The 27,089-nt window shown below is 34.7% G+C and overlaps 1 protein-coding gene across 1 annotated transcript in view; it reads left to right on the top strand.

Moving 5' to 3' along the window:
- Nucleotides 1-897: 897 nt before the first annotated feature.
- The window catches only part of Polr3A (RNA polymerase III subunit A), an 80,864-nt gene continuing 54,672 nt past the window's right edge, over nucleotides 898-27,089 (top strand). Inside the window, exons 1-8 of the mRNA XM_081770964.1 lie at nucleotides 898-1,094; nucleotides 5,138-5,273; nucleotides 7,078-7,227; nucleotides 12,749-12,998; nucleotides 16,770-17,010; nucleotides 19,774-19,951; nucleotides 24,209-24,346; nucleotides 25,537-25,734. Coding sequence (XP_081627090.1) covers nucleotides 1,051-1,094; nucleotides 5,138-5,273; nucleotides 7,078-7,227; nucleotides 12,749-12,998; nucleotides 16,770-17,010; nucleotides 19,774-19,951; nucleotides 24,209-24,346; nucleotides 25,537-25,734 — 1,335 coding nt within the window. The 5' untranslated portion in view covers nucleotides 898-1,050. The remainder of the gene's footprint in view (nucleotides 1,095-5,137; nucleotides 5,274-7,077; nucleotides 7,228-12,748; nucleotides 12,999-16,769; nucleotides 17,011-19,773; nucleotides 19,952-24,208; nucleotides 24,347-25,536; nucleotides 25,735-27,089) is intronic.

Raw genomic sequence — 27,089 nt, 5'->3', positions numbered from 1 at the left:
AATTAGTTTCAAAACAACTGACTAGCATATCGAACCCTTGTAAGAAGAAATGAAAGTACGCTGGAATTGTTACGCTCCAATAGGCAAGTTTTGGGCCATTTTCCATGGCAATTAAAACGAAATTATTGCAGCTTTCTCAACTGCAACAGCAAATATTAGATGGCATAATTTTCTTCTATGAATCGATAATACACACAATAACTACATTTCGAAATGAAACTATATACGTTAATAGGTCACATTAAAAAAGTGCAGGGGGGGAAACTGTCCCTTAATCGCCGCCCATGCCTAATGGCCACTTTTTATAGCGGTTTGCGTAAACGCAATGTAATCTCTGCTTTATAGTTTGCGATAATCGGCATAGCAGTTATAGTTTATTTTTCCATGTATTGCTTTGAGTTAAGCTCCACAATTTTTTGGGAAATCTGGTACTGAATAAGACCCCTACTCTACGTCACGTAATGGGGCGTTTACATTTAGTCGATTTGCGGTCGATTCAGTTGAATTGACGTCACTTTCAACTTAATCGACCGTGTAAACGAGACTTCAACTTAATCGCTTGTTGATCGAAGGCGACTAATCGACTGGCAACTGAACTGAAAGACGTTCTATTTTCTGTGGTTGAAATAATTGAACACATCCATCGATCTGATTCGGCCTAGTTGCTTCGATTTACTGGCAAATGCAGCGAGTGTAAACGCCCCATAAGCCTTAAATCTTAAGTCTTACTTTAGGAAAATCCCCATTTTGTTTGATCCTTTGCCTTTGCACAAAATTTTAGTTCATGTGTACCTTGTCACCGAAACTACCTAGACCACCCCTTAGACAAAAAAAAAAAAAAAAAAAAGAATTGCCTGGCAACTATGAATAAACAAAACTACAGCGAATTTCGTAATGTTATTAAACGTGTTGCATGCTGTTCGTGGTTGTTAATAGCGAACATGTAAAGTAAATAATTTTCACCTTTATTGTTTCAAGCATTTTGAATATGAAGAATTAACTACTATCTGTGTAATTCAGTGCTTAACGGAAGTAAAGAAAGAAAGAAAAATGGTGAAAGAGCAATTCAGAGAAACAGATGTTGCAAGGAAGATGTAAGTAGTTAGTTACCGGAACTTTTATTAAGGTAGTATACAATCTTTTAATTATGACGTTTCTTGCATTTTTGAATTGGACAGCGCTCTATAAATGTTTTTTTGTTAACAAATGTTTGGACAATGTTTAACAGAAGGGTTCCAGGTATTTTTTCTAAAATATGTTACAAATTTGGTAGTTTCTGTTCACATTCGGTTAGTTCAGGTCAGGTTAGATTAGTTTATGCTAGTTATATTAGTATAGGGGTCCAGCATAATTTTCAAAAAAAAAAAAAAGTATTGCAATAATATTTCATTAGTTTAGTTTTGTTTTGTTTAGTTTAGGTTAGATTTATGTTAGGTCTAAGTATTTGCATCTTCCATTTCTCCCGTAAATTTTGTATTTTTTACGTATTTCTGGACCTCTTCTGCTAAACATTTACTAAATGTTTCAACGTTCGATAACTAGAAAATATTTGAATTTTACGAACTGTCATCCACTTTATAAAATTATTTTACATCACTTTTCTCACTTCACGTAATATCCTGATATAATTTAGTGTGTTATTTTGTAGGCATTTGATCAAATAATTACGTAGAGATCGACAATATGCCTGCAAACTTATACCTCTTTTAAAATATTATTCCTTTAAAAAAAATTTTAAAAGTAAAATAAAAAAAGTGCTCACTGCAAGCAAGAGTTCTATATATTCTCGTGTAGGGCAGGGCTGGATGTGTCCGTTGGAAGAAGGTGCGACTCGACGGGAGTATGCGCGTAAACGAATATTTTCTTACGAACTTACAGTTACGACTCATATTACCATAAAAATGTTTCATTAATTACTCGTGTGGCTACACTAGTTACAGAATATGTTACTATACAAGGAATATCAGGTTATATGAAGGATGGGCATTAGTCGAGTAGACGGTTCTATTATATTTTGACACATTTCTTACAGGTTAGGTTAGAGCTTTGTATTTCTTTTAATAGAGCATTCAGTAAATGAGGAGCTCTATTACTACTTGCAAATTGACTTCAGGAGGGCTCAGTATAAATACAATGTGGACGTTGAGTTGATTTTGAGTTTAACGTCCCTTTCAGCAGCGAGGCTATGTGAGACGTGGACCTACTGATTATGAGATGCTTGAGATAATATTAACTTACACGATAAGGCGTGCGTTTCAACACAATAATTTATGCTACTATAGTCCATAAGTTCGTGGACTGGACGCAGTGGGGTGCTAGTTGTATACTACAGGTGATGAGTGATATCCTGGTGGAAGTTCATCTCTCGACCCAGCAAGAGGCAAGTCTGTGCATAGAGTGTAAACAGAAGTACTGTTTCTGTTGTGAAAGGATTGATTACTCCGCAGCGGACTTTGAGAATGTCGCAGTTTGAGCAATGGGCAAGCATCAAGTTCTGCCAAAAACTAGGCAAATTCGCTTCAGGAACGTTGCAGATGATCAGGCAAGTATAGAGTGACAACATCCTGGGCCGCAGTGCAGTGTTTAAGTGGCACCAACGGTTTACGGAGGAGAGAAACAGTTTAGAGGATTATAAACCAATAGGTCGGGCAACAACAGAACGCAAGATCGAAGAGGTTGCAATATTGTGCACGCTAACCGTTTCCAGTCAGTAGATGAATCGCAGCAACAGTACGGATCAGTCATGGTACATGTCACAACATTCTAACGAATGACTTGAACATGTCGCGTGCCGCCCAGCACAGTGTCCCACACATTCTGATACAAGACCAACGATCAGAAGTGCTGACGCTGATGCAACATTCCTGAACCGGGTAGTAACAGGAGATGAAACATGATGTCTCCTCTACGATCGGCAACTAACGAGACAAGCAGCCACCAGGAAGTCACCATCATCTCCAAAACGCAAAAACCCGAGACAAGACAGGTCAAAAGAGAAAATAATGCTTGAACTATTTTGAAGGTCAGTCTGATCTGTGTATTTGTGAGTGTGTGTGGATGTTAACACCGAGCACAGGAACCATGGGTTCTACTGATTGTTTATATTCTGGGTACCAATCCACGAATTTAGTGACTGTACTAGTATTAAAAATCAACATTTGACACATATGTGGTTCGTCAGGTCTTTGAAAAAGCTGCGATATTTCGTTGATTCCTGACAACTTTCACGGTCAAGTTATTTACTCCGTGCTTATTTCGTACTACTGCTAATTTTCCATCTTAAATAGTAAATTTTGATATTTAGCTACTTACTATCTCACTTTTAAGTGAACTGGATTTGTTCTTTGAGTATTTTATTCACCCGGGAGTCCTTCAGTTTGAAATTATAGTCAATAAAAGCATGAGAATTTAATAATGTAGGCCTATGTGAACTCTAAATATGAGTTTTTAGTCCAACACAAGACAAGATGTACAGAAAAAAGAGTGTGCCTAACTTTCCGAGTGCGCTTGTGGTTTGACCAGGCTCGTAAATTTATTTAACGCACTGTATAACTTTTACACGTATCAGCTCAGGATAATAAATTCTAATGTAAGTGTCCCCCTCTCCCTAGCCAACAACCATACTAGGTTGAGTATCCTCTCTCCCTTTTTGCTAGTATCGGTCTTTTAAGGGTACTAGCGGATTGTCTAAGATTTGCTGGAACCTAACTTCATTTGTAGGCCTTTCTCAAGCTTAAGTAACTGTTCAAAGCTATTCCTTTCAATATAAAGATTGTTATATTCGTATTGTCATATCCTGCATTTTTACCATGTGCATAGGTTTTTTTCTGGGTTCTTCCACTTTCGTCATTCCACTATTATCATCTTTCTCATCATCACCGCATTCCATAGCCTCGGTACGTAATGTCGGGCTTTCAACTTAAAAAAAATAATAAATAACTAATAAGCTATACTATAAAATTGAAAGTGACTATGTTTGTGATTCTTAATCTCTTAAACCACTCGACAGATCTCAATTATATTTTAATCATAGATGAGGTTTGGAACTGGGGTGTTTTTTTATCATATCACTTTGACGTAGAACTTAGGGGAGGGGAGGGGCGACATATAAAAATAAATAAAACTTAATAAGTCTTGAACCAGCTGACCGATCTCGATCAAATTTTCCACGTAGATGAGGTTTGGGTCTGTGATGATTTTTATTATTTTATTTTGACGGAGCAGTTTAGGTGAAGGGGGGAAGGGAGATACATATATATAAAAAAATAAAAATGAAAGTAACTGTCTTTGTGACTTCGTCAATCTTGAACCACCCGACCGATCTCGATCATATTTTCAACATAGATGAGGTTCAGACGTGGGATTGTTTTCATCATATCATTTTGACAGTGCAACTTAGGGGAGGGGGAGAAACATTTATAAATGATCGAAAATGACCGATGTTAGTGTCGAATCTATGGTTCTCGGGGTCGCTGAGATAAACAGTTACACTTCCAATACTGTTTAAATCCAAATTCAGCACCGCAACTTGGAGGAGAGGACGGGGAGATATATATATAAAAATGAGCGAAATTACCAATATCAGTGCAAAATCCATAGTTTTCGGGGGTCACTGAGATGAACAGTAACACTTTCGATGCCGTTTAAGTCTAAAACAGTAACACTTTCGATTCTGTGCCCCGCAACATGGGGAAGGAGAATGAGGAGATAAAAGTACTCGAAAATGACCGATATTAGTGCCGAATCCATAGTTTTTGGGGGTCGCTGTGAAGAGCAGTGACACTTCCGATGCCGTTTAAGTCTAAATTGAGCCACGTCACATAGGGTAGGAGGATGGGAGAGAAATATAAAAATCATCGAAAATGCTTGAAAGTCTGTATTATAAATATTTAAGTAATTAGATTAATTGACACAGATGTGACTACTCTTTTAGGAATTATTCACTAATAAAGCATTTGTCTGTTTCAGTTAAATATATTCACATCATTATTGTTTTAAATTACCGTTATTATAATTTCTATCGAAGTCAATGTATTGTTCAATTGAACATGCGCCTGACTAGAATCTTTCATTATCAGAAAAAGTCACTGTTTATTTTTTTATTTTTATTTATTTTCAATTTAAATTCTCATTTCAGCTCGCATGTATGTTTCGGAGTGCAAAGTCCACAACAGATGCAGCAGCAGGCGCATCTGCATGTCGTGGCAAAGAATCTCTATAACCAAGATGCGCAACGTACACCAGTTCCGTATGGAGTACTGGATAGGCGGATGGTAAACTGTTTATTTATATAATATTACAAAATAAGAAAGTGTCTAGCTTCCATGAATTATTGAATATATCATTTGCCAAGATTTACTGTATATAATATCCTTTGAAATATAGAAGAAATGTAACGATATTCTTTCAGTTGTTAAGGAGATAAGTGAAACACTTGCTTCTTTCACTGTGTCTATAAGTTATCTTGTGCGGCTAAGTCACTCACCTGAAGATAGGAATACATGATAAGCACATTTTGCACTAAAGGCGATTATGACATGAAGAATTTAAGTTGTTCAGAGGCCACACACAGCATGTTGACGTTAAATATCAACAAATTTAAGTTTCAGTGTATTATGAGGGTCATATACTTAATAATTTCGTAAATCATTTAGTATAGTTTAATGTTTGGACAGATGTTTAAAGTTAAGTAAATAAGTTACTTCAAGAGAAGAAGAAACAGTGCATAAGAGAGACTCTCGTATTCCTAGTGTATACAGGAATACTCACATTGTTAGGCCAGACAGAAGAATCGTAAAATCCGCGCATCTCTTTCATAAAGAAAACGCCAAAAAATACATAAAAAAGCTAAATTATGAAGTTTTTTTTTTTTTTTTTTTTTTTTTAATTTTAGAACCCTTGTACCAAAAATGCAAAATGTATAAAGTGTTCAATCTTTATATGAGTGTCTTGGTGAACAGGTCGACAGAACAACTGTTCGAACTCTCTTTCGTAGACAAGAAAACTTTCAGACACAATTAACGAAGTGTTTCACTTATTACCTTAACAGATTAGAATTGTGTTAGTTACTGTCTTTTAAGTAGGCAATTGTTCTAATTATATCTATGACAAAGAAGGCTTGGTAATATCACAGTGAACAGCAGTGTACAATGTCAGTGAGTTTCTATTCCCGTGTGTTTTAATGTTCGACAGGAGATTTGTTTTTTTACATAGCCTAACCTTTTAACCATTTTTTAACCTTCCTTCATGTATTTTATCCTTTTTGAAGTCTACCACAGGCTGAAGAAGGAAGTTGCATCTTCCGAAAGCGCTACCTGTTGCATGTAGAAGAAAATTCTGCTACATAGTTTTTGCGGTGAGTAATAGTCTTTCTGCTTCTTCTCATTAAGGCTTGGTAACTTTATGTTACAACTTATTGAGAAGAATCCCTGGTTGGATCCTAATTCATGTGAGTTTATAGTGTACAGTATAGTGTTCAGGATCCCATGTTTCTTATATTTCTCTTCATTCTATCGTTTACAGTGGAACGTAGAACAACAGCCTTTTTGTACCCTATTAGATACAAAAATAAGTCCATTGTTCTATTGTAAGATGTGTTCTATAGTGCCTATTAGTAATTATTACAGTATTTCATAATCTACCACTTGCTTTCGTCATTTGTATTCTTTCACCAGCAAAGCTAGATGTGCGATGTTTTAACATTTACGGGAATAAACTGTTTTTCCTGCCTAGATTCTTCTTATACATTAAGTAACTCTGATGCTTATTGTATATTAAACACTGAGAATTAGTTACATTCTATTAAACTCTTAATGATTCTCCTAGTAATATCAATAAAGTATTCTGTTTCTTCAGCACTTTCATTAACTTATCTCTTGACTTCATCTGTTTCCTCTTTCCATGCTTTCTCTTCAAGGTATTGGAGTAAATACACAAAATATACCCTAATTTTACCCCCCCTTTTTTTTTAAATGATTTAACCATATCGAATGAGTACTCCGTAAATAAGTCTCAAAAAGACCTCATCGTGTTGGATAATTTAAAATATTGTTGTAAGTATTCTTTTTGTTTTTCCAGGGAACCAGCCAGAAAGATGCCAAGTGCTCAACATGTGGAAAAGGACTTTCAGATTGTATAGGACACTACGGATATATTGATTTGGAATTGCCAGTATTTCATGTCGGTTATTTTCGTTCTGTGATAACTATTCTTCAAACCATATGTAAGGTAATTTAAAAATTACATCGATTTGATAGAAATTAACTTTTCCTGTGGACGCCATATTGCATGAAATATGCCTTTTTTAAAATACAAATACTATACTAAAGATAATATTAATACTAATGCTAGGGGGTTCGAAACAGTTGTGGTTAGAAGAAACATATATTTTTGGTGCATTTATATCTACGGGATGTCTCAAAAGTCCCCTGACATAGGGTAACTCTGTTATTATCAGAGCTACAACGAAATGTAAGAGAGGAAACCTTCTCCAAATATGATGTTATCAATCTATAAGTGAAGGAATTTTTTAAAATCGGACGAGCCGTTTGGGCTGTACATTCTTTATACGCCCAATATTAAAAATGCAACGTTGCCATTTACCTGAGTCCACAACATAAGTGAATGAAGTTACTGTCTGTTTGCTAACGTGACAATGGCCAGCCTCCATTTCAAACATGGCACCATTACATAGTCTTACAAAATTTGTCCACCTCTCCTAACGTCCTTCCCTCCCCCAGCCCCAAGTAAATGGCAGCGTTGCATTTTCATTTAATATTGGGCGCATGAAGAGTGTACAGCCCAAAAGGTTCGTCCCATTTACAAAAATTCCTTCACTTTAGATTGAAAACATTATTTTTTTTATATATATATATTTGGAGACTGTTCCCCTCTTACATTTTATTGTAACTCTGATAACAACAGAGTTTCCCTATGTCAGGAGACTTTTGAGACATCCTATATATATATATATAATATATTTATTCACTTTATATCTTTCATGAGTTTACTTTCTGTATAAATGTATGATTTTTCAGGTAATTATGGCCAAACTGTATGCGCATTACAACGGTAACCGAAATATCTCGCGTTAGAAATGCCTAAAAATCAGCAGTAACTGAGAAGAAAAAGAAGAATGAAAAATGTCATATTTATGTTTATGTGCATTGTTGAATAAAAGAGTATGTAAACTGTCTATAACTGTTAATGGCTTTGAGGACTAATAGTAAATTAATTCATGAGATAAAGATTTTTAAGTTTTTATGCATGAACCAGGTATAAGTTAAAAATAGTTTTAGTTCTATTTTATTTTTTATGAATTATTTTATTATTGGCCTTCAAACCCATTAATACGAGATGTTATAGATTTTTTTTACACACTTTTATTAACAGTATGTATTTACTTATAAATGATGTTTTTTATTTCTCTTTTCTCTTCTGGCTAGTGCTGATGTTGAAGCATTTCTATATTTCTACTATAGTTTCTGTTACTGTTGTAGCATATTTCCATTCTTCTGTATATTCGAAATTTTAGAAAGTCTGTACCTGTAGTATAACTTCTTTAGTTCTGTTTTTAGTGTAAATTTCTTGAACATACGCCCGTGTGTGTACAATGTTCATAATGTTCTATTTTTGATAAAAGCTTAAGTTGCTTAGATGATAATCCAGTAATCGTAGGCGTGGAAATATTTGAGAGGCGAAAGTAGTTCTGTGTTAGCAACACCTGAAATATGCTAGGTCTGACAGTGTAGGGTTCTTATGCCTATGTCGAAAATGAAATGGTATATTTCATTTAACAATACACAAACAGCGAAAAAGTGCACGAGTGGATCGGGACTCGAACCCAGGATCTTCGGCGTACTGTACCGGTGCGTTAACTACTACGCTACCTAGTCCATTCCCTGTACAACTATACATTCTCTCGCTCTTGAAGTCCGTGTTCATATGCTCAAACCACGTTATTTGTACCACAACTACTGTTGCGCGTGGACAATTCAGTGTCTACATTCAGAACAGCTGTGACGGTTGAATTATGAATTGAATTCATAAATTGAGCAAAAACGATTTTTAACACACCAATTACTCCATAGGTACGAATTCAATGATACACAAAGAGTGAAAAGGAGCAAGAATGGTCCGGATCTGGAGCCCAGGATCTTCAGCGTACTTTGCCATTGTGTTAACTACTGCACTACCCAGTCCTTGTCCAAGCATAACTGAAGGTATAGTACAAACCACGTGGTCTTAGCAAATGAATACTGACTTCAAGAGTGAGAGAATATATGGCTGTTCAGGGAATGGACTGGTAGGGTAGTGGGTAACGTATCGGTACGGTATTCTGAAGATCCCCGGTTTAAGTCCTGATCAAGTTGTACACTTTTTCACTCTTTGTGTATCATTGAATTCGCACCAAAAGGGAATTAACGTATTAAAAGTCGAGTGTTCCTCAATTTATCAATATAATACGTTTCAGTTAACGTCCTACCAATTTAGCCTAAAGGGAACGGGTGACTAATTAAAGTAGATGTTAGTCAGAGTGAAAGTGTAAGAACCAACAGGAGATCCTCGAGATAAACTACTGACACTATGTTCTCACCACAATTGTGTGGAAATCGGTTCAATACTTCTACAAAATCATATGGTTAGATATGTACTCTAGTTAATGACTCATGAACAACAGAGTTTTGTGTTTAGTTCCATGAAGGGAGTTAAGAATAGTGCCTATTCATAAGGGGACAGAACTATTTGTACGTATAATCATGGAATATTTTTAGACAGCATTCTAAACATCTTGTCTAATATTCTTGTAACGTAATCAGTCTCTATGTGGTAAAGACAGCATCTGGCACGTTTAAACATAACACAATAACTAAGCTGTAATATATCATATTTAGCAGGTGAGATGATTTGTGTGTATAATTTAATTATATTCTATGAAATTATATGTAAACATGTTGATACCATTAAAAAAAAACTGCATGTATATGTGAGTAGGAAGTACAGATTTAGTTTATTGTAATAGAATAATTCATGTTATAGTGCGGTGTTAAATTAGACAATTGAGGTTGTGAGATTTTCGTTGTCTTGAGTTCTTCTGTCACTGGAGTCCGAAGAGTAGGAGCGGCTCTCGAAACCAACACGCCTTATTAAATATTATAGTATATTACAGTTAAATTATTGTGATTAAGCTCTATTTAGATGGAGTAACCGGAGATAATGAATGCTACTTTAGATGCAACAGATCAATATACACCAGGTATTGTACATCAGACAAATATGTTAAATAAAAATTGGGATATGATAGACAGTCCACTACATTTTTTAGATTTTATGAAAGCCTGTGATTTTAAGGATCAGAAGGGAGGTGTTATAACATCTTGAAAGATTTTCGACTTTTCAAGAAGTTCTTGAAGTTGGTAAAAACTCAGTAACACAGCTTATAAGCTCCGAATAGGAAGAAATCTGATACTTTTGAATGTATAACGGTGGAAGCCGAGATTAGTCCTATCCTCTGTAAATTGCGTTTTTGAGTACTCTATTAGAAAAATTAAACGTAGTAATTTTTAACTTACCTCAGAATGTGATCTAATGTTGAATTACCAAACCGTTTTGATAAGGTCTTCTATGTTCTTCAGCTGTTAATTTACTTTTCGATTTAATCACTTAAAAACATAACTCTTATTATTATTATTATTATTATTATTATTATTATTATTATTATTATTATTATTATTATTATTATTATTAATAATAATAATAATATAGACCTGGAAATGAGTTTACACAGGAAGAAAGTATATGATGAAGGATCGAAATGGTATCATGAAAAACGTGGAAGGATTAAATGAATAATGAAGTAATGTAAAGTAACTGAATAAATATACAGGTAAGGTCGCAACAAATTCACGAGGATAATAAGGTTATATTAAAGTCATAGCTATTTCTCTGGACACAAGCTTTATTGTCGCAACTGATTCGACAAATTTAAAAGTGAAACATATGAAAGCTTATTTCTGTCAGTTTTATAGTGAAGAGTTTTAAAAGTACATGTGAGAGAACATCTTCTATGCTAAAACAGACCTTCCGAAGTATCTAAAATAAACTTTAACAATTTTATTTGGAACTAAAAATTGGATCATAATGACTGTTATTTCGAAGAACTATTTGTTTTTACAAATATCCAAACTATTTAGACAAGAGTTAGTCAAGTAAGGAATGGGAGACGGTGATTAAGAAATACATCCATTATCGGCACAGAGACAATAAAAACATCAGCATGAATTCTCAACCCCCCTTAATATATATATATATATATATATATATATATAAGATCTCTTAGTGTGCACTTGACGAGTCAAAAACAATAATTTACAAGGTGTATTCATCACTGCTTTTTGCCGGTGAGTCCATTCCTGTATATTGCAATATTCCCTCACTGGAAGGGGGGCGCGGTGGCTCAGTGGTAGAGCGTTCACCTCTGGCGCTTGGGGTCCCGGGTTCGATCCCAGCCCCCGCCAAGTGAACTTTGTGGTGGACAAACACCGTGCTCGTGGGTTTTCTCGGGGCTCTCCCGTTTCCTCCCACTTTCTTCATTCCACCATTTCACTCATCTCTCATAATCACCGTCTCCTTTAGCCTAACCGGCATAACCGTGGGACGTAAAACTCAAAGATTTCATTTTTCCCTCACTGGAAGCATCCCGTATTAAATGAAACCACGTGCTTCGGCATAAACATTAGTAAGCAGCCAACGGATACCGTCACTTCGATGGAACACGAAGAGATACAAAAAGAACCCCTCCACAGGCTCCGCTACCAAAGACTGGCTATATAAACGGACACCTCAAGGCAGGAGACATCAGTTGTTAATTGGTCATATCCTACCTATCTCTCAAAGCTGCAACGGGAGGGAGAGACTACTGTAGCCTTATCTCTGAGCTGCAACGGGCAAGAGATACCTTCACCTACCTCCGATCGGCAGCGGGTAGGAGATATTAACTCTACCTCTGAGCTGTAATAGACAAGAGGTTCATTTAGACCGAGCTGCAATGTGCAGGAGGTTCAGTTATAGAGAAAAGAACTTATAGAGACGTACTTATTTGTAATATTGTGTACAAACTATAAACAAATGAAAAAGGTGAGGGAAAACCCATATACCATTAGTCTACCAAATATTATATGGTGGATGCGCAGGGTATCGATCCCGGTACCTCTCAATATTATTTCTTTTGGTTTCCTTTGATGTTCCATGAAAAAAAAAAAAAAAATAGGAATGTTTGAGGATGTTCTAGGAATGCCCGAGTACAGGAATGTGTGAGGAACCAGAATCGTAACATACTGGCTGAAGATGTTAATAGTTGATTATTTATGCTGCGTCTGTGAAATTGGTTAATTGAAGCACAACATCCTATTTTACGCGAGACAAGACTTATAGTTGTATCACGTAAGCCTTTACACTGATCTAATAGAGAACTTTTTTTTTTTTTTTTTTTTTTTAATGCATCTAATTTTTAGTACATTTGATAAACAATATACATGAAGTGTAATAAAGTGTGCTGACAAAATACATATACTCTTTTATACAGATATTGGAGTAAAGATTATAAACTTCATTATCTGCTGGGGAGTAAATAAAAATTATGTGCATTTAATGTATTCTTTCTAAGGCCATTTAGTTGTAACCTAATACATCTCATATACTTGCTTTTATTTTTATTTTTGCCAAGCGAAGTCTTTTAATTTTATTCTAGAGCTGTTCACATGTTCTTTTACATCCAAATGAGAAAAAGGCGTACAAAGCGAAGATTAAGAACCCTGCCTTGCCATACTTAGCTAAGAAAGCCCTGAGGAAGAAAATTCAGGAAATGGCTAAAAAGATTTCGGTTTGTCCTTACTGCAGAGAGCAAAATGGGACAGTGAAGAAATTTGGAATGCTGAAGATTGTCCATGAGAAATATCATTTTGCAAAGAAGAACGATCCTTCCATTGTAGATGTGTTAGGTAAGAGAAATCTTTTAAGTTTCAATATAATTTAAGTGAACTAGAGCTGTTAATTAAGTAAATTGTTCGCATGCTTTCCTCTGATGTGCAAGTTGTCTTCTGATGAGTGAGCAGTCTGTTATATTAACAGACATAATCGAAAGGTGTACATCAAAACAACAGATAATTACCATATTTTTTGGAGTATGAAATACTTTTTTTTTTTTTTTTTTAGTTGAGTTGACTGTGAGTATAACGTCCTGTTCAGCAGCGAGGCTATATGAGACGTGGATCAACTGATTAACGTGGAATCCGAACCACATGAACTCCCGTCGGGAATCGAACCCGGGACTCTCACACCAAATGCGCGTACACTAATCGCTTGGTCACGAAGGAGCTCACTTGTTTCTTTGAGAAGTCTAAAAGATGGGATGCCTCTTATAGGTCAATACGGAGATTTGTATTATTTCAGTTTCAGTAAGTTTTCTGATTATCCTGTGTTGTTTGATGCCTCCTTTACGTTGCTAGTTATGTGATTCAATAAATGTGTGGATACATTTCCTCCATTTATCGTTTCAGTGTGTATGCTTTTCTCAAGATGCGCACGCGTTATAGCTGTTTCCAGACGCACTTTCGCTTGTACATTTTGTTAAGCATTCAGAACTCCATACACATTTCTTGTTAGAATACCACTTTATATATTTATATATATATATATATATATATATATATATATATATATATATTAAAAAAAAATCTCGATAATATGCAATGAAAGTATTCTGTATTCCTCAAAATTGAATATAGAAATGGGTTGGCGTCTTATACGCCGGCAAATACGGTAAGTGACGAAGTAGAATGGTTCAATAGAAATTAATATTTGTAATTTGTCACAGGTTTCTGTGACAGATGTAAGTTCAAAGTAACGACCCAAATCCTTGAGAATTTTCTTTAGGTCTGGATTATTTTCCTTGCATTTTTACCACAGCCAAGGGTGGAAATTGAACGATAATATTGGAGTATGTATTTGAAAATTTCGTTGTAGATAAACAAAGTAGCTACAATACAGGAAATTACGGTAATTTTTAATCATAAATATGTTACATTATTTATATTTTTAATCTAGAACGACTTAAAAAGCGATTGAAGTAGAGGAAATATGACGACTACAATGATTGACCATTTGCTTTACGTCATTTATTAATCGTTTCAGTACAAATTCGAATGTCCCCAAAATATGTCTTTATCCGGTTACCTTCCTTAGAGCCAAAACTAGAGAGATATGTGTATTTACGAAAAAAACTTCGACATCAGCAGGGTAAAAGCAAGAATGTTATAAAATATTCTGCTGCTTTCTGACATAACATGTGATTCATCCGACATGTCTTTTGCGTAGGAGGTTGAGATGAACCTAGTCTTTGTTTCTACAAGGGTTGGAGATTTCAAGAATCAAAGTAAAATAACATTTACTTGCAGTGTCAACATTACAACCTTCATGCCACAGTAAAGTTACCTTTTGTTAGAATATACTACAGAAGAAAATAAATCAAAATTTGAATAAATTTTGTTCCGCATAAGGCGATTTTTTTATTATTATTTATTACAAACTGGGCTCTTAAAACGATATTTTTATTCAGGAAAACAGATGAAGAAAGAATTCTGTAGTTTATTTTCTGTGAACTCCTTCAGCAAGCAACTCTGTAATTAGTGTTCAAAATAAACATGCAAACACGATGAGAAGAACCTCTAAAATTATGAATCTTTATTAAAAATGTAATAATTTGTTCGTTACTTTTATCTCTGGCGTGTGGGCCCCTGGACTTTGAGGTTGGTGTTTTCGGAGTTCCCTCGTTTGCTCCCACGTTCTTCATTCCACGATTTTCATCTATCTCATTATTACCGGCTCCTATAGCCACTGTGTGTAATCGTGGGACATTAAACTAAACAAAATCTTCCCTCTGTTTTAAAATTAGACTCCAAAAACCTATTGTAAGCTAAATTTCATAACAATTCTACCTTTTGCTAGGAACAGAAATTTTAATTTTTAAATTACAAGAATAATGATGTTTCGTTACCAGAAAATAACCGTATTTTAAATTAATAGTACCCAACTATCAGAAGAAAGGTAAGATTCTTTTTAAATTGCAAGAATAATGTTGATGTTTCGTTACGTGAGAATAACACGAATTTTAAATTAATAGTACCCAACTATCAGAAGAAAGATAAGATTCTTCTAAGAGCATTTCTTCTTAGAATTTCAGTAGCTTTTATATATATATATATATATATATATATATATATATATATATATATATATATATATATATATATATATATACGTCACTTGGCGCGTAATAACGACCCCACTTTCGCCGAGGAAAACAAGTAACAAATTTCGCACCTTTGTTTCTTGTTTATCTTCTTTTCTAGGTAAACCAATGTTAAATTTAAGTCCAGAGTTGCATTCATATTTAACTTAAAAGTTACCTTTATTAGTTTAATTGTTCCAGATTGAGTATCTACATCATATTTTCTGTACCATTTATACAATACATGTTCTTATATGAATTCAAAATATAATTTTCAGCCCTGGGATCATCCGAGAACATTTTTTCATGAATTATATAACGTTCTTTGTCTCGTATGAAATTATCTGACATAAAGCCTGCACTATCGCAAGAATAGTATCATAACATATATGTGGAGTAAACCTTTGAAAATACGAGGGTCATTTGTCATTTCATAAATAATGCATACTATGGCAACACTGCGGAGTGGATGATGAAATCGAAGTAAACGTTTCGTCAGTTGAAGCTGAGGTCGTGAAGCAGCAAGACGTATGCTTGTGCGCTTTCTAGTGAACACAGTTTGGCTAAGACAGATGTTGGAAATGGAGGCGGCAGGTGTCTTGGGTAACGTGTGTCTTGAAAATCAGAGGTCGTACATACATAAAGATTGAAACTTTATATGTGGCAAAACCCGACAGAAGTTCATAGTGCCTTGTGTGAAGTTTGTGGTGAGACAACAGTGGACCGTAGTACAGCTTCTCGTTGGGCTACTCGTATCTGTAGTAGTCGTGTGAACATAAGGGATGATGCAAGACCAGGAAGACGGAAATCATCAACCGATGAAAGAAGTGTGCAACTTGTAGCAGATGCACTTCAACAAGATCGCCGTGTGACATGTGAGGAACTTCTGATATCCCTGGGATACCATCTGCGTTAGTATAGAATTCTGACAAGTGATTTACAGAAGACAAAATTTCTGCTCGGTGGGGCCCCCGCTTCTTGACTGCTGAACAGAAGCAGACACGTTTGGACAATGCAACTTTGCTGAAACAAAGCTAATAAATAGCTTATTAAAATATTCCCTTCGCGAAGCCTAACACACAACTAAATGTGTTCCCGTCTGCATGCTGTTGATTTGTAAAAATTAACGAGGAAAATTATTGACAACATTTCGCCTACTTAGTTAATACGTGGTTTCAGCTTGACATGGACCTTGACATTAAGCTGGCTAGCTTAAAGTAAAGAACGAAACATGAATTTTTATTTACTATATTTGTCTTATCTATTTCTCTATGAAGTTTTGCGATATCGCCAAATTGTCGGATCAAGTGAAATCTTGTGCGCACATTATTACTATTATTTATTAACTGTAGTATAACTAAGAGAACATTAATTATTCCATTAAAAGTTAAAATAATAGTCTATATACACCCTTACTTTTTCTTTTTTTCTGTTTTACAATATATTCTTATTATTTATGATTTGTGATACTGTTATTTTACAGCTTCTTTCGATGATGCAATTGAGTATAACCGAGAAATTGAATCGATGCTGAACAATGCGTTATGTCATGTATTGAATCCGCTGGAAGTTCTTCATCTTCTAGAGCGCATTCCTGAAGATGATATTCCGTTGTTACTTATGAATTTAGAGAGTGGGAAACCTCAGGATTTAATGTTAACACGTCTTCCAGTGCCTCCTTTGTGTATACGACCCTCAGTTGTATCAGATCTCAAGTCTGGCACGTAAGTTATAAAATGTAGTAAATAAAAATAGCTTATATATATATATATATATTTTAAAAAAAATCATGTTTGTATAGTTGTCATTATGTCATTGTAAGCTGCGTAAGTGTATATTACGATTAAAATATTATTATGGATATTCCTTTGTTATACCTATTTATTTGTTTTTGTTGTTCATTGCTTTGTATTTTTCATAAACAGTAAAACTGCACACTCAACATTTGTCATTGAAGTAAAACTTACAGGATACCGTATTTGTTATTAATTATTTATACAATCTTCTTAATTTTATTTCTTATTATTCGGTGCGTTTCTTCACTGTCGATTCTCCCATGGATTTTTTTTTTAAATAACGGTTATTAAAAGTAGAAGAAAAGACAATAAAACATCACGGATTAAGTACTTATCTCAAAAGCATTGAGAATTATTATCCTCCTCAGCACAGATTTTTTTAGAAAACTAAAGTTGTCTGTGAAACCAAATCCCGTTGATTATGTTCTTCTGAATATCGTGCAGCTTTAGCTTCCAGTAGTCTGCATGAAATTTCCCTTGTACCTATGTACTCCTTTATGAGCACTAACAGGTTTTTTATGTAGGTGACTAACAGTAATTAAAATAGCATTGTTTTAAGTCTCATTTGTTTTACTTAGGTTTCATTTCATTCTTTTAATAAATGTAATTCGTCAGAAAAAAAAAAAGTGGCAATATGAGAACCGTGCCCTTACTCCAGTGGTTTCCACACGAAAGTTGAGGAAACTGAAACTTTGCCTTAAAGTGTCTTCTGTAATAATCCAACAAGATCTTAATTTGTGCCTTTAATTTACTACTTTTCACTAGAAACCTTCATACCCTGTATAAGGATGGCTTGAATTCTATTCCTTACATTTGATACATGGAACACGTGCTGTATTCGATTTTTTTTTTTTTAATTTCTCCTTTAAAAAATTTGGAATATTTTTCGGGTAAGTACCTCTTTAATGGATATCTTGATAAGAAAAGAACAATAAACTGAATGGAAAGAATAGTGCAGCGACACTGCTGTACTTAGTTCCTAAATGTCGCTATTAGGTGATAGTGGGCAGTGATCGGTAATCCTTGAGCATATTAGGTTAGGAAAACAGGGAAATAGAAGCAAAGGATGAAAATCTATACTATATTTCTTTGCTTTTACTTGTCTCTCTGTGTTAATTTTTTCATACATACTTCTGGAAAGTTGAGTTTTGATTTTTGCTATTCTTTCGCCGGTATGATATATTATTATCGATGTAACTTTATTTTTATTTATTTATTTATTTGTTTATTTAACAATCACTAGATACAGCTCAGAGGACGTTTTATACTGGATATCTAACAACAACATCAACAACAATGGAAAGGATTTTGGAAGGTATCGACCAGAACCTGTTCACTAGGTACCATCCCGGCATTTGCCTGGTAGGACTGAGGAAAACCATGAAAAACCCCAATCAGGATGATCGGCAGCGGGAATCGAACCCACGACCTTCCGAATGCGAAGCCAATGCTCTAACATTTGAGCTACTTCGCTCTGTATTATACATTTTCCGCTAGACTGATCACTGTGATGTAGTTTCTTGACAAATGATTCTTCTGTAGTCATTTCTTATTCCAATTCTAAACTAAAAAGTTCGACAAGGATTGAAGGGAAGAAGGAGACATTAGCGCTGGCTGAACCTTTTGCAGGATTGCATCACTTAAATGACTCGAAAAAGCTGATCACGGTTGCCCAGTGGTAAAGCGCTCTTTTCTAGTGCAAGGATTCTTAATTCATCCAAGATCATTTGTGGTAGACACTATGTTCGTGGATTTTTCTCGGTATTTTCCCCCTTTCCCCATAAATTCTTTCATAATCACTGACTTTCGTTAGTCGTCTGTCTCTTTCAGTCTAAAAAACTTACCATGGAATGTTAAATTGAAGATTTCGTTTCTTTCTTCCCCGAAAAAAATGATACTGGAAATGTGGACGAAAGATGGTGTATGGTTTCTGAAAATTACTGGGAGAAAATATGAGGGTATGTTAATTAGCTGCTTCGAAAAGACTACAAGTTAGTGGCCAATTAATACAAAATACAAAATAATGTAGGTTTAAATAAATTAGGTTACCACTATGTAAAACTGAATGTTAGAATGATTTTCTGAGAAAGACACGAATAAGTTTGAGCAAATCACGAATAGAATAAATGAGTAACAGCAGTAAAGCTTTTTGTGTTTTATATAGACTGATTCTCTACGGTTTTTCACTTTCAGGAAGAGCGTACTTCTTAACTAGAACTTGGATTAAAGGGAGAGATGGAATACCGCTAGGGAAGTGAATTTTAATAACGTTACAAGCCAAACTTACCAGCACGTGAAGTTTAAATAAAAGATTTTAAATTGTGAGATCAGAGCGATCAAAAGAGAGAGAGAGTTGTAAAAGAACTTGATGACTTGGATTGACTTACAAGATGAGAAGAAGCAAGTAGATAATGTTGTCGTGTTCACTATCTGTTGACAAATCAAACTCCATCTTAGTATATGCTGGTTACTATGACCTTGTGATATCCACAATTCTCTTCAAACACATGAAATGCGCAATTGCATATTCCAGAGTTTAAAATTGTAGAAACTACGGAAATGCATAGATTTTACTATTGATTAATAGACATATTATATATTAATATTATATTAAGCTACTTCAGCTTTTCTGAACGAAGTAAGGTTGATTGATTGTATATATATATATATATATGTCTTATTTATTTACAGGAACGAGGATGACTTAACAATGAAACTCACAGAAATTGTATTTTTAAATGACGTCATTGTGAAACATAGGCAATCAGGTGCAAAAGTGCAAATGATTAACGAAGACTGGGACTTCCTTCAGTTGCAATGTGCTTTGTATATAAATAGTGAAACATCAGGAATTCCTTTAAATATGCAGGTATGGATGTGCTTTCAAACTCTGAAGTTGATCGGGTTTAGTTGTTGTTCAAGTTATCGGGTGGGAAGGATTGTGTGCTACAGTGAAATCTAGAGCTGTGGACTGCCAGAAGGGTATCCATACCGAATTGGTTTAAATGGAGTAGCCAGGCGAAGAGTGTATTGGGAAAATGCAGCAGTTCTTCAGTAGTCAACTTGCCGAAAATCATATAAATTGGTATATCAACTTGAACAGTAGTCCCAAGCATTGTCAGAGTGACTTTAACAGCTAAGATACTGCAGAGTGGAAGGCAACGGGAAACCACCATTCTTTTTTTTTTTTTTTTTTTTTTTTTTTTTTTTTTTTTTTCCAAGTTCGCTGAAGAAGGAAGCAAGCATATGTACAAGAACCTTTAGTAACTCAAAAATATCGTTCCGGAGGTAAAATATTCCTCCATTCAAATCTTTGGAAGGGTGAAAAACTTGGAGTTGAGTTGAGTTCATTTTCAGTTTAACGTCCCTTTGAGCAGTGGTGCTATATGAGACGGGACCTACTGATTAACATGGAATCCGAACCACAGGAGCTCCCGCCGGAATCGAACCCGGGGGAAAGACTTGGACAAGAGAGTAACAGTTTGGGCTTGAGGAAGGAACGAAAAGGTTTAAGATAGGGACATATAACGTGAGTACTGTGGTACAGGAAGGGAATCAGAAAATCTTAAAGAAGAAATCAAACAGAATAATGTAGACTTGTTAGAAGTTCGTGAAGTTAGACAGAAGGTAATGAGGAGTTGAGAAGCAAAGGATATAGAGTGTTTTACTTAGATAATGAAAAGTGTGGTCATAATGGTGTGGGAATAATTCTTGGTAAGCGCTTAAAACAGAAAGTAGTGAAAGTAGAATTTGTCGATGACAGAATTATGATGTTAAGACTTAAATGATAAAAGAAAGAGCTAGTGATGGTACAGACATATACACCAACCAATTCGCATACAACAGAAGATGTAGAGGAAAATAATGGGAAAATAGAAGAAATTGTAGACAGGAAAAGAATGGGTGCATGTGTAATTGTAATGGGAAATTTCAGTGCAATGGTAGGAGAAGGACAGGAAGGTAGTGTCGTAGACAATTATGGTTTAGGCAAAAGAAATGAAATGGGATATAGGCTGGTCAATTTCTGTATACAGAATTCACTAGTAATTGGGAATACTTGGTTCAATTAGCACAAGAGAAGAAGATATACATGGTAATTCTCAATAGACGGCCGAAGATACCAAATAGATTATGTTATGATTCAGGACAGGTATTGGAATAGCTTGAAGAACGCAAAGATTCTTCCTGGGACCGACATTTTCTCTTATCATAATCTTGTACTGGCTGAAGTGGATATACAACTCAAAAATGTAATTTGAAGAAAAATATGCAATAAGAAATTAAGTACTAAAATGATAAACGTGGAAGTAAGAAATCTTTTCGTAGAAAACTTCGAAGAAAAGTGCCCAAATGAGGAAAGGATAGGTGTGGGTAGTAATAGACGGTGGGAGCATATTAAACTTCGCTTACACCAGCCTGCAGAAGAAGTAATAGGTTATTGCAAACACAAAACTGATAAGAAAGCCGATGAGTTACAAACAAATGTTGCAGAAAATACGGGAAAAGAGGACGTGAAAACAGGATAATACAGAAGACAGCAGAAAGATGTACAGGAAGTTAAACAACGAGTTACGAAGGGAAACAGACAGAGCATAGAAAGGGTTTAAAAAAGGACACAAAAGAATTAGAAAGAGTTGGGAAATATGAGAAAATGTACAAAAGATGAAGTATGGAACTGGGAGGAAACAAAGGGCAATATGATGACAGTAAAAAATAAGAATGGGAAGATAAGTCAGTGGGAGGAGTGAAGTCTTCATAAGAATATATTGGGAATTTTGAGATTCATAAGAATATATTGATGGAAAGAATATATTAAGAATTTTTATGAGAGCAGGAATAAACCGCGTGCTTTAGGTGTGGAAATAGAGAATGAAATACAGGAGTATGACAAAGGGTACACAAAGAGTGAACAAATGCACGACTGGACCGGAAACTATATCCGAGATTAAGAAGGGAGGTAGCCGTAATATACCAATCGAATTAGTTAAGAATATGGGAAACAAAGGCAAGAAAGAATTGTCCAGACTCTGCAATGAAATATATGTAACAGGAAAGTTTCTACAAGATTTCCAGAAAACAATCATGATACTTGTGGCTAAGAAACCGAATACAGAGAGAATGTGAGAACTACAGAGCTATTAGTTTGATATCGCATGCATTAAAAATTATGCTTCGAATATTGAATAGAAGGTTGTATGGAAGAACAGTTGAATAAGTTGAGGAGAAACAGTTTGGGCTCAGGAAAAGTAATGGATGAAAGGCTTATAGAAAAAGAGAAAGAGATGAATGTTTTATTTATTGACCTAGAAAAAGCTTTTGTCCGCGTGAACTGGAAATTGTTATAGGAAGTTCTAAAGAAGGTTGGGTTAGAAGGAAAGATGGAAGAATCATAAACTTAAATATGAACTAACAAGTAAGTGTTAGAATAGGGGAAGAAATAACAGAAGAGAATGCAATTCGCAAGAGAGTTGGACAGAGATGTCTCTTAGAATAGGGGAAGAAATAACAGAAGTGAGTGCAATTCGCAAGGGAGTTGGACAGAGGTGTCTCTCGCCGATGTTATTTAACATCTATCTAGAAAATATAGTGGAAAAAAGCCAACACAGTGATGATGGTATTTTAGTAGGAGGTAGAATGATTATGTGTGTACGGTTTGCAGATGATATGCCACTTATTGCGGAGTCTGATAAGAAAATCAGTAAGATGTTAGAAAATTTGAGGAAATGCTATGGAGAATATGGAATGAAAATAAATATAAGAAAGACAAAGCCATGATGATTTGAACGAAACGGTCAGTGTCAAATACAGAAGTAGGAAGGAAGAAAATAGAACAGGTGACTAATTTTCGATACCTGCTTAGGAGGAAGAGAAGTCATTTGTGGTCCTTGAATAAAGAATTTAGAAAAAAACTCATAAAATGCTTCGTGTGGAGTATTGTACTGAATGGGGCAGAATCATGGACATTACGCAAAAGTGATGGAAAATGGAAGCTTTCGAAATATAGATTTGGAGAGAAGAAATGTGTATTTGGAGGAAATTAGCTAGATAGAATGGAAAGCAAATGAGAGGGTGTTAGAAATGGTGGTAAGAAAAAGAAGAGTTTTAGATGTAATTGAAAAGAGAAGAAGAAACTACTTGAGACATTGGCTAAGAAGGAACTGAATCATTAGGGACGACCTAGAGAGTATGGTGGAAGGAAAGAGAGGAAGAGGTCAAAGGAGGCTGTTTCATGAATGATATCAAAACAACAATCGTGCCTGAAGACGAAGAGGTTAGCGGAAGATTGCAGAGCATGGAAGCTTCTCAGTTGCGGCAAGTGTGGCAGAATACCTATGATAATGTAGAGATGCTAGATTTACCATGTAAGAAAATTTACATGCCATAGTAAATATATAGAAAAGTTGAGAAATTATATCGTTGCCCTCAATAAGAAAGAAATGTGTCTATATGACATATAGCAATGAAAGAAATACGTCACGTATAAACGAAAATACATCTGATTGTGAGGCTTAAGGAGCCCGTCTGTTCATTGTTGGAAAAGCAAAATCTCGAGTAGTTTTATTTCCTCTGATATCATTATTGTTTAATTTGCATTGCTCATTCGTTTGTTTTTAAGATCAAGTATTTAGATTAAGAGTAACTACTGATTTTAATTTCGACATATATATATATATATATAATGACATAATCCTTCCGTACTTAGGTGAAAATAGAAAATAGAATACTTCATATTAATAAACTAACGTGACTCCGGAGCGATTCGAAATATGCATAGATAAGCTTTATTATTTTATTAATTTAAGATGCACCCCGTATCATTTATAAGGAAATATACATCAAATCTCCTATTTTTCACATTTTTAAAGTACTGTAATGTTATAGTAAAGCCCAGTGTTAATTTAACCTAAAACCCTGTAAAAAGATTCATAAGAAAGAACGAAATAAATAAAGTTCCACAATCTGGTAGTACTGTATATAAATTGTACTGTTTGTAGTGTGTTCCGTACGTATTCATGTTCATAACACTTTATTCTTTCGGTTGTTACATAAATTTTAGAAAAGTGTTTATTTTGTTAATGTGAATGTAGTAATTATTAATTCATATTTCTGTATTACTATTTTTCAGCCAAAGAAAGCAACACGTGGTTTTGTACAAAGATTAAAAGGAAAGCAAGGTCGTTTCAGAGGCAATCTGTCAGGAAAAAGAGTTGACTTCTCAAGCAGAACTGTTATCTCACCTGATCCGAATTTAAGAATTGATCAGGTATGTGTAGTTTATTTCTTTAAATAGTTCTAAATAGATCTAATTCTTGTTTTGCGAATAAATATATGATTACAACGAAAGAATGTAAAACGCTTTATGTAGCTTTATTAAATATCTTTTAATATTTTCTGCTCTAAAGTATGTGGCATGTAGTTTCTTGTACAAACTCAAAACAGTTAGTAAGTAGTGTTTATTGATTAGTTTGTGAAGAGAAATAAAATAATTCTACGGGTCATACAAGCCGTCAAGGGCAGAATCTCCTGAAATACTGTAAGGAAAAAAAAAAAAGTAACAGATGAAATTATAACCTGCAGCAATGTCACGTTTTGTTCGCGATGATCTTTGAATGCATAATAGTAGAACAGGACAGCTTCGAGGCTCGCAAGAGAAACAAATCAAAGGTTCTGTTGATCCGGTACATTGCATACCGACGGGGACGTCGTCAGATTTCGTCAGACGAAAAGGTATTCTTGATACAGGAATCTTACAACCATCAAATGAAAAGATTTGTGCACGAAATTCTAAAGAAGCTTCTAAAGTTTATCCCAGAATTCAGAGAGGCTATCATAAGGTTTCGGTGATGGTGTTGTGGTTTAAGTTTTCGTGGGGTTACAGGTCACCATTTGTGTGAACAAGGGATGAAGGCATTGGCAAAAGTGTATGAGCAATGTGTATTACCCGGTGTAGTGAAATCTCTAAACAATATTCTGTTTAAGAATAGACATTGAGGTCTCTTAACAGAATTCTACTTCCATGCACGAGGGTAAAATAAACTCAAAAGTGGCTCGCAAACAGTGTCCCCGAGTTCATCAGTTGTGCGGATCGGTTGGGGCTCCAGACCTTAATCCGCTGGCGTATCACTTACAGCAGGAGCTGGAAAGAATTACCTGTTCTGAGTTCATCTCAATGTGCACTCTCTAAAACGATTCCTTGTCTAAGCTTTTAATCGATTCCTTCTTCAAATTGTTCGCAATACCATGGACGCCTGACCGCTTGCTACTTTGTGTTAAGAGTATGGAAGATTTTGAATAATGTTAGTGTTCCCCATATTGCTGTATTTTGGTTAAATATATTGGAGTTCATTTCTTTATCGTTATTATTTTCACAGATACGAGCTTTTATGTGAGGAACACTTGTTGGCACTAGTGGGTATTAAAATAATAAGCACTAAAATATTGTTTTATTTACAGGTTGGAGTTCCTATACATGTAGCGAAGATTCTTACGTACCCTGAGCGGGTGAACAAAGCGAACATAAATCTTATGAGAAAACTGGTAATGAATGGACCAGATGTTCACCCCGGTGCAAATTTTGTGGAACAGAGAGGTACTGAATTCAAGAAATATCTCAGATATGGAAATAGGCAGAAAATTGCCCAGGAGTTAAAGGTAAATATTTTTTAATTTTTTAAATAGAAGTCAATATGTTTCGAAACTTTTTTCAGCCTCACGTTAACTTACAGTTTTCGTAGTTTATTCTGATTAATTTTTGGTCATGGAAAAATATACTTAAAAGGTATAAAATATACAATCTAGTTAAGCTTGAAATAAAGTGAAGGCATCATCAGAAAAAAAAAAATATTGTGATATTTGGAGAAGTTAATTTCTTTCTTTTGAATTCATAAAGTTTTTGTCTTGAAAGTAAAAATATTTTTGTTCTCGATAAAATGGCACAAAAGCCTGTATATATATATATAAACTCACCCGAACTTTGTCTAGAATTACGGTTGAGGTGAGCGCAAGAATAATGGCAGAAATTTAAAAACTGTAAATGTTGATAGGCCAAATTTAAGAATGATTCATATTTAATTGTGATACGTAATCACAGTTTTCAAATGCTTGAAGTATCTATTGTAGTTTACTTTGCATAAGAAAACTAGATTTTTCAGAGTGAAAAATTGCAAGATTGAAACGAGAATTGAGTCCAAGTCTGCCTTCCATGCCCATGCGTTAACCTCTACCCTGATCGCTCTCTAAACTGCCTCGTTAAAATGATAATGATAATAACACTTAAAAAGAAAAGTACCTTTTGATAATTGGTCAGTGCTCAATAATTCTAGACTACGTGGACTTGTACTACAACTCTTACTGTTCTTGGAGTTTCTGTCTTAATAAACACCTACGACAATCGAACTCCATATTATCTGAGAGAATGGGAGAACGAGAACGGATTTCCCCTAGTCTCATACTTCTTTTTATTATTATTATTATTATTATTATTATTATTATTATTATTATTATTATTATTGAATTTGCATTCCGAGGATGTGGTATAAGAAATATTTGTTTTTGTTGTTTTTATTTTTCTCATAATATAAATAGAGCAGTTTTATTAAGCAAAAAAAAGGCGATATGACGAAAAGAAAATATTTCGTGATGAAATTACAGAATATGAAATTACTTCCTATTTCATAAACATTTTTAAGTTAAATTAGAAGTTATCCTTTAAATCAAATAAATGATTCATGAACAAAGAGATTTTTCTCACGTCTTTCTTAAATTCAGAAACGAGTCATTTTGCTTTGTTGTACATGTTAAATAAAAGCATTTCATTAATTTCCCGGCATTAACAGGGTTGGCAAAAACCATGGTTTTATTAAAAGAACCAAAAAACCCGGTTTTTTGGTTTAAACCCGAGTTTTTGGCTTAAACCAGGTTTTTGTTTGGTTTAAATAATTTACTCTATGTATTTATATCACATAAGAACAGAAATAAGTTTGTTTCGCTTTAGTGGTATTATGCAA

Source organism: Thermobia domestica, chromosome 1 (genome assembly GCF_964235325.1).
Source record: "Thermobia domestica chromosome 1, izTheDome1.hap1.1, whole genome shotgun sequence".
Lineage (NCBI taxonomy): Eukaryota > Metazoa > Arthropoda > Insecta > Zygentoma > Lepismatidae > Thermobia > Thermobia domestica.
This window is presented reverse-complemented; position numbering and strand designations above follow the sequence as displayed.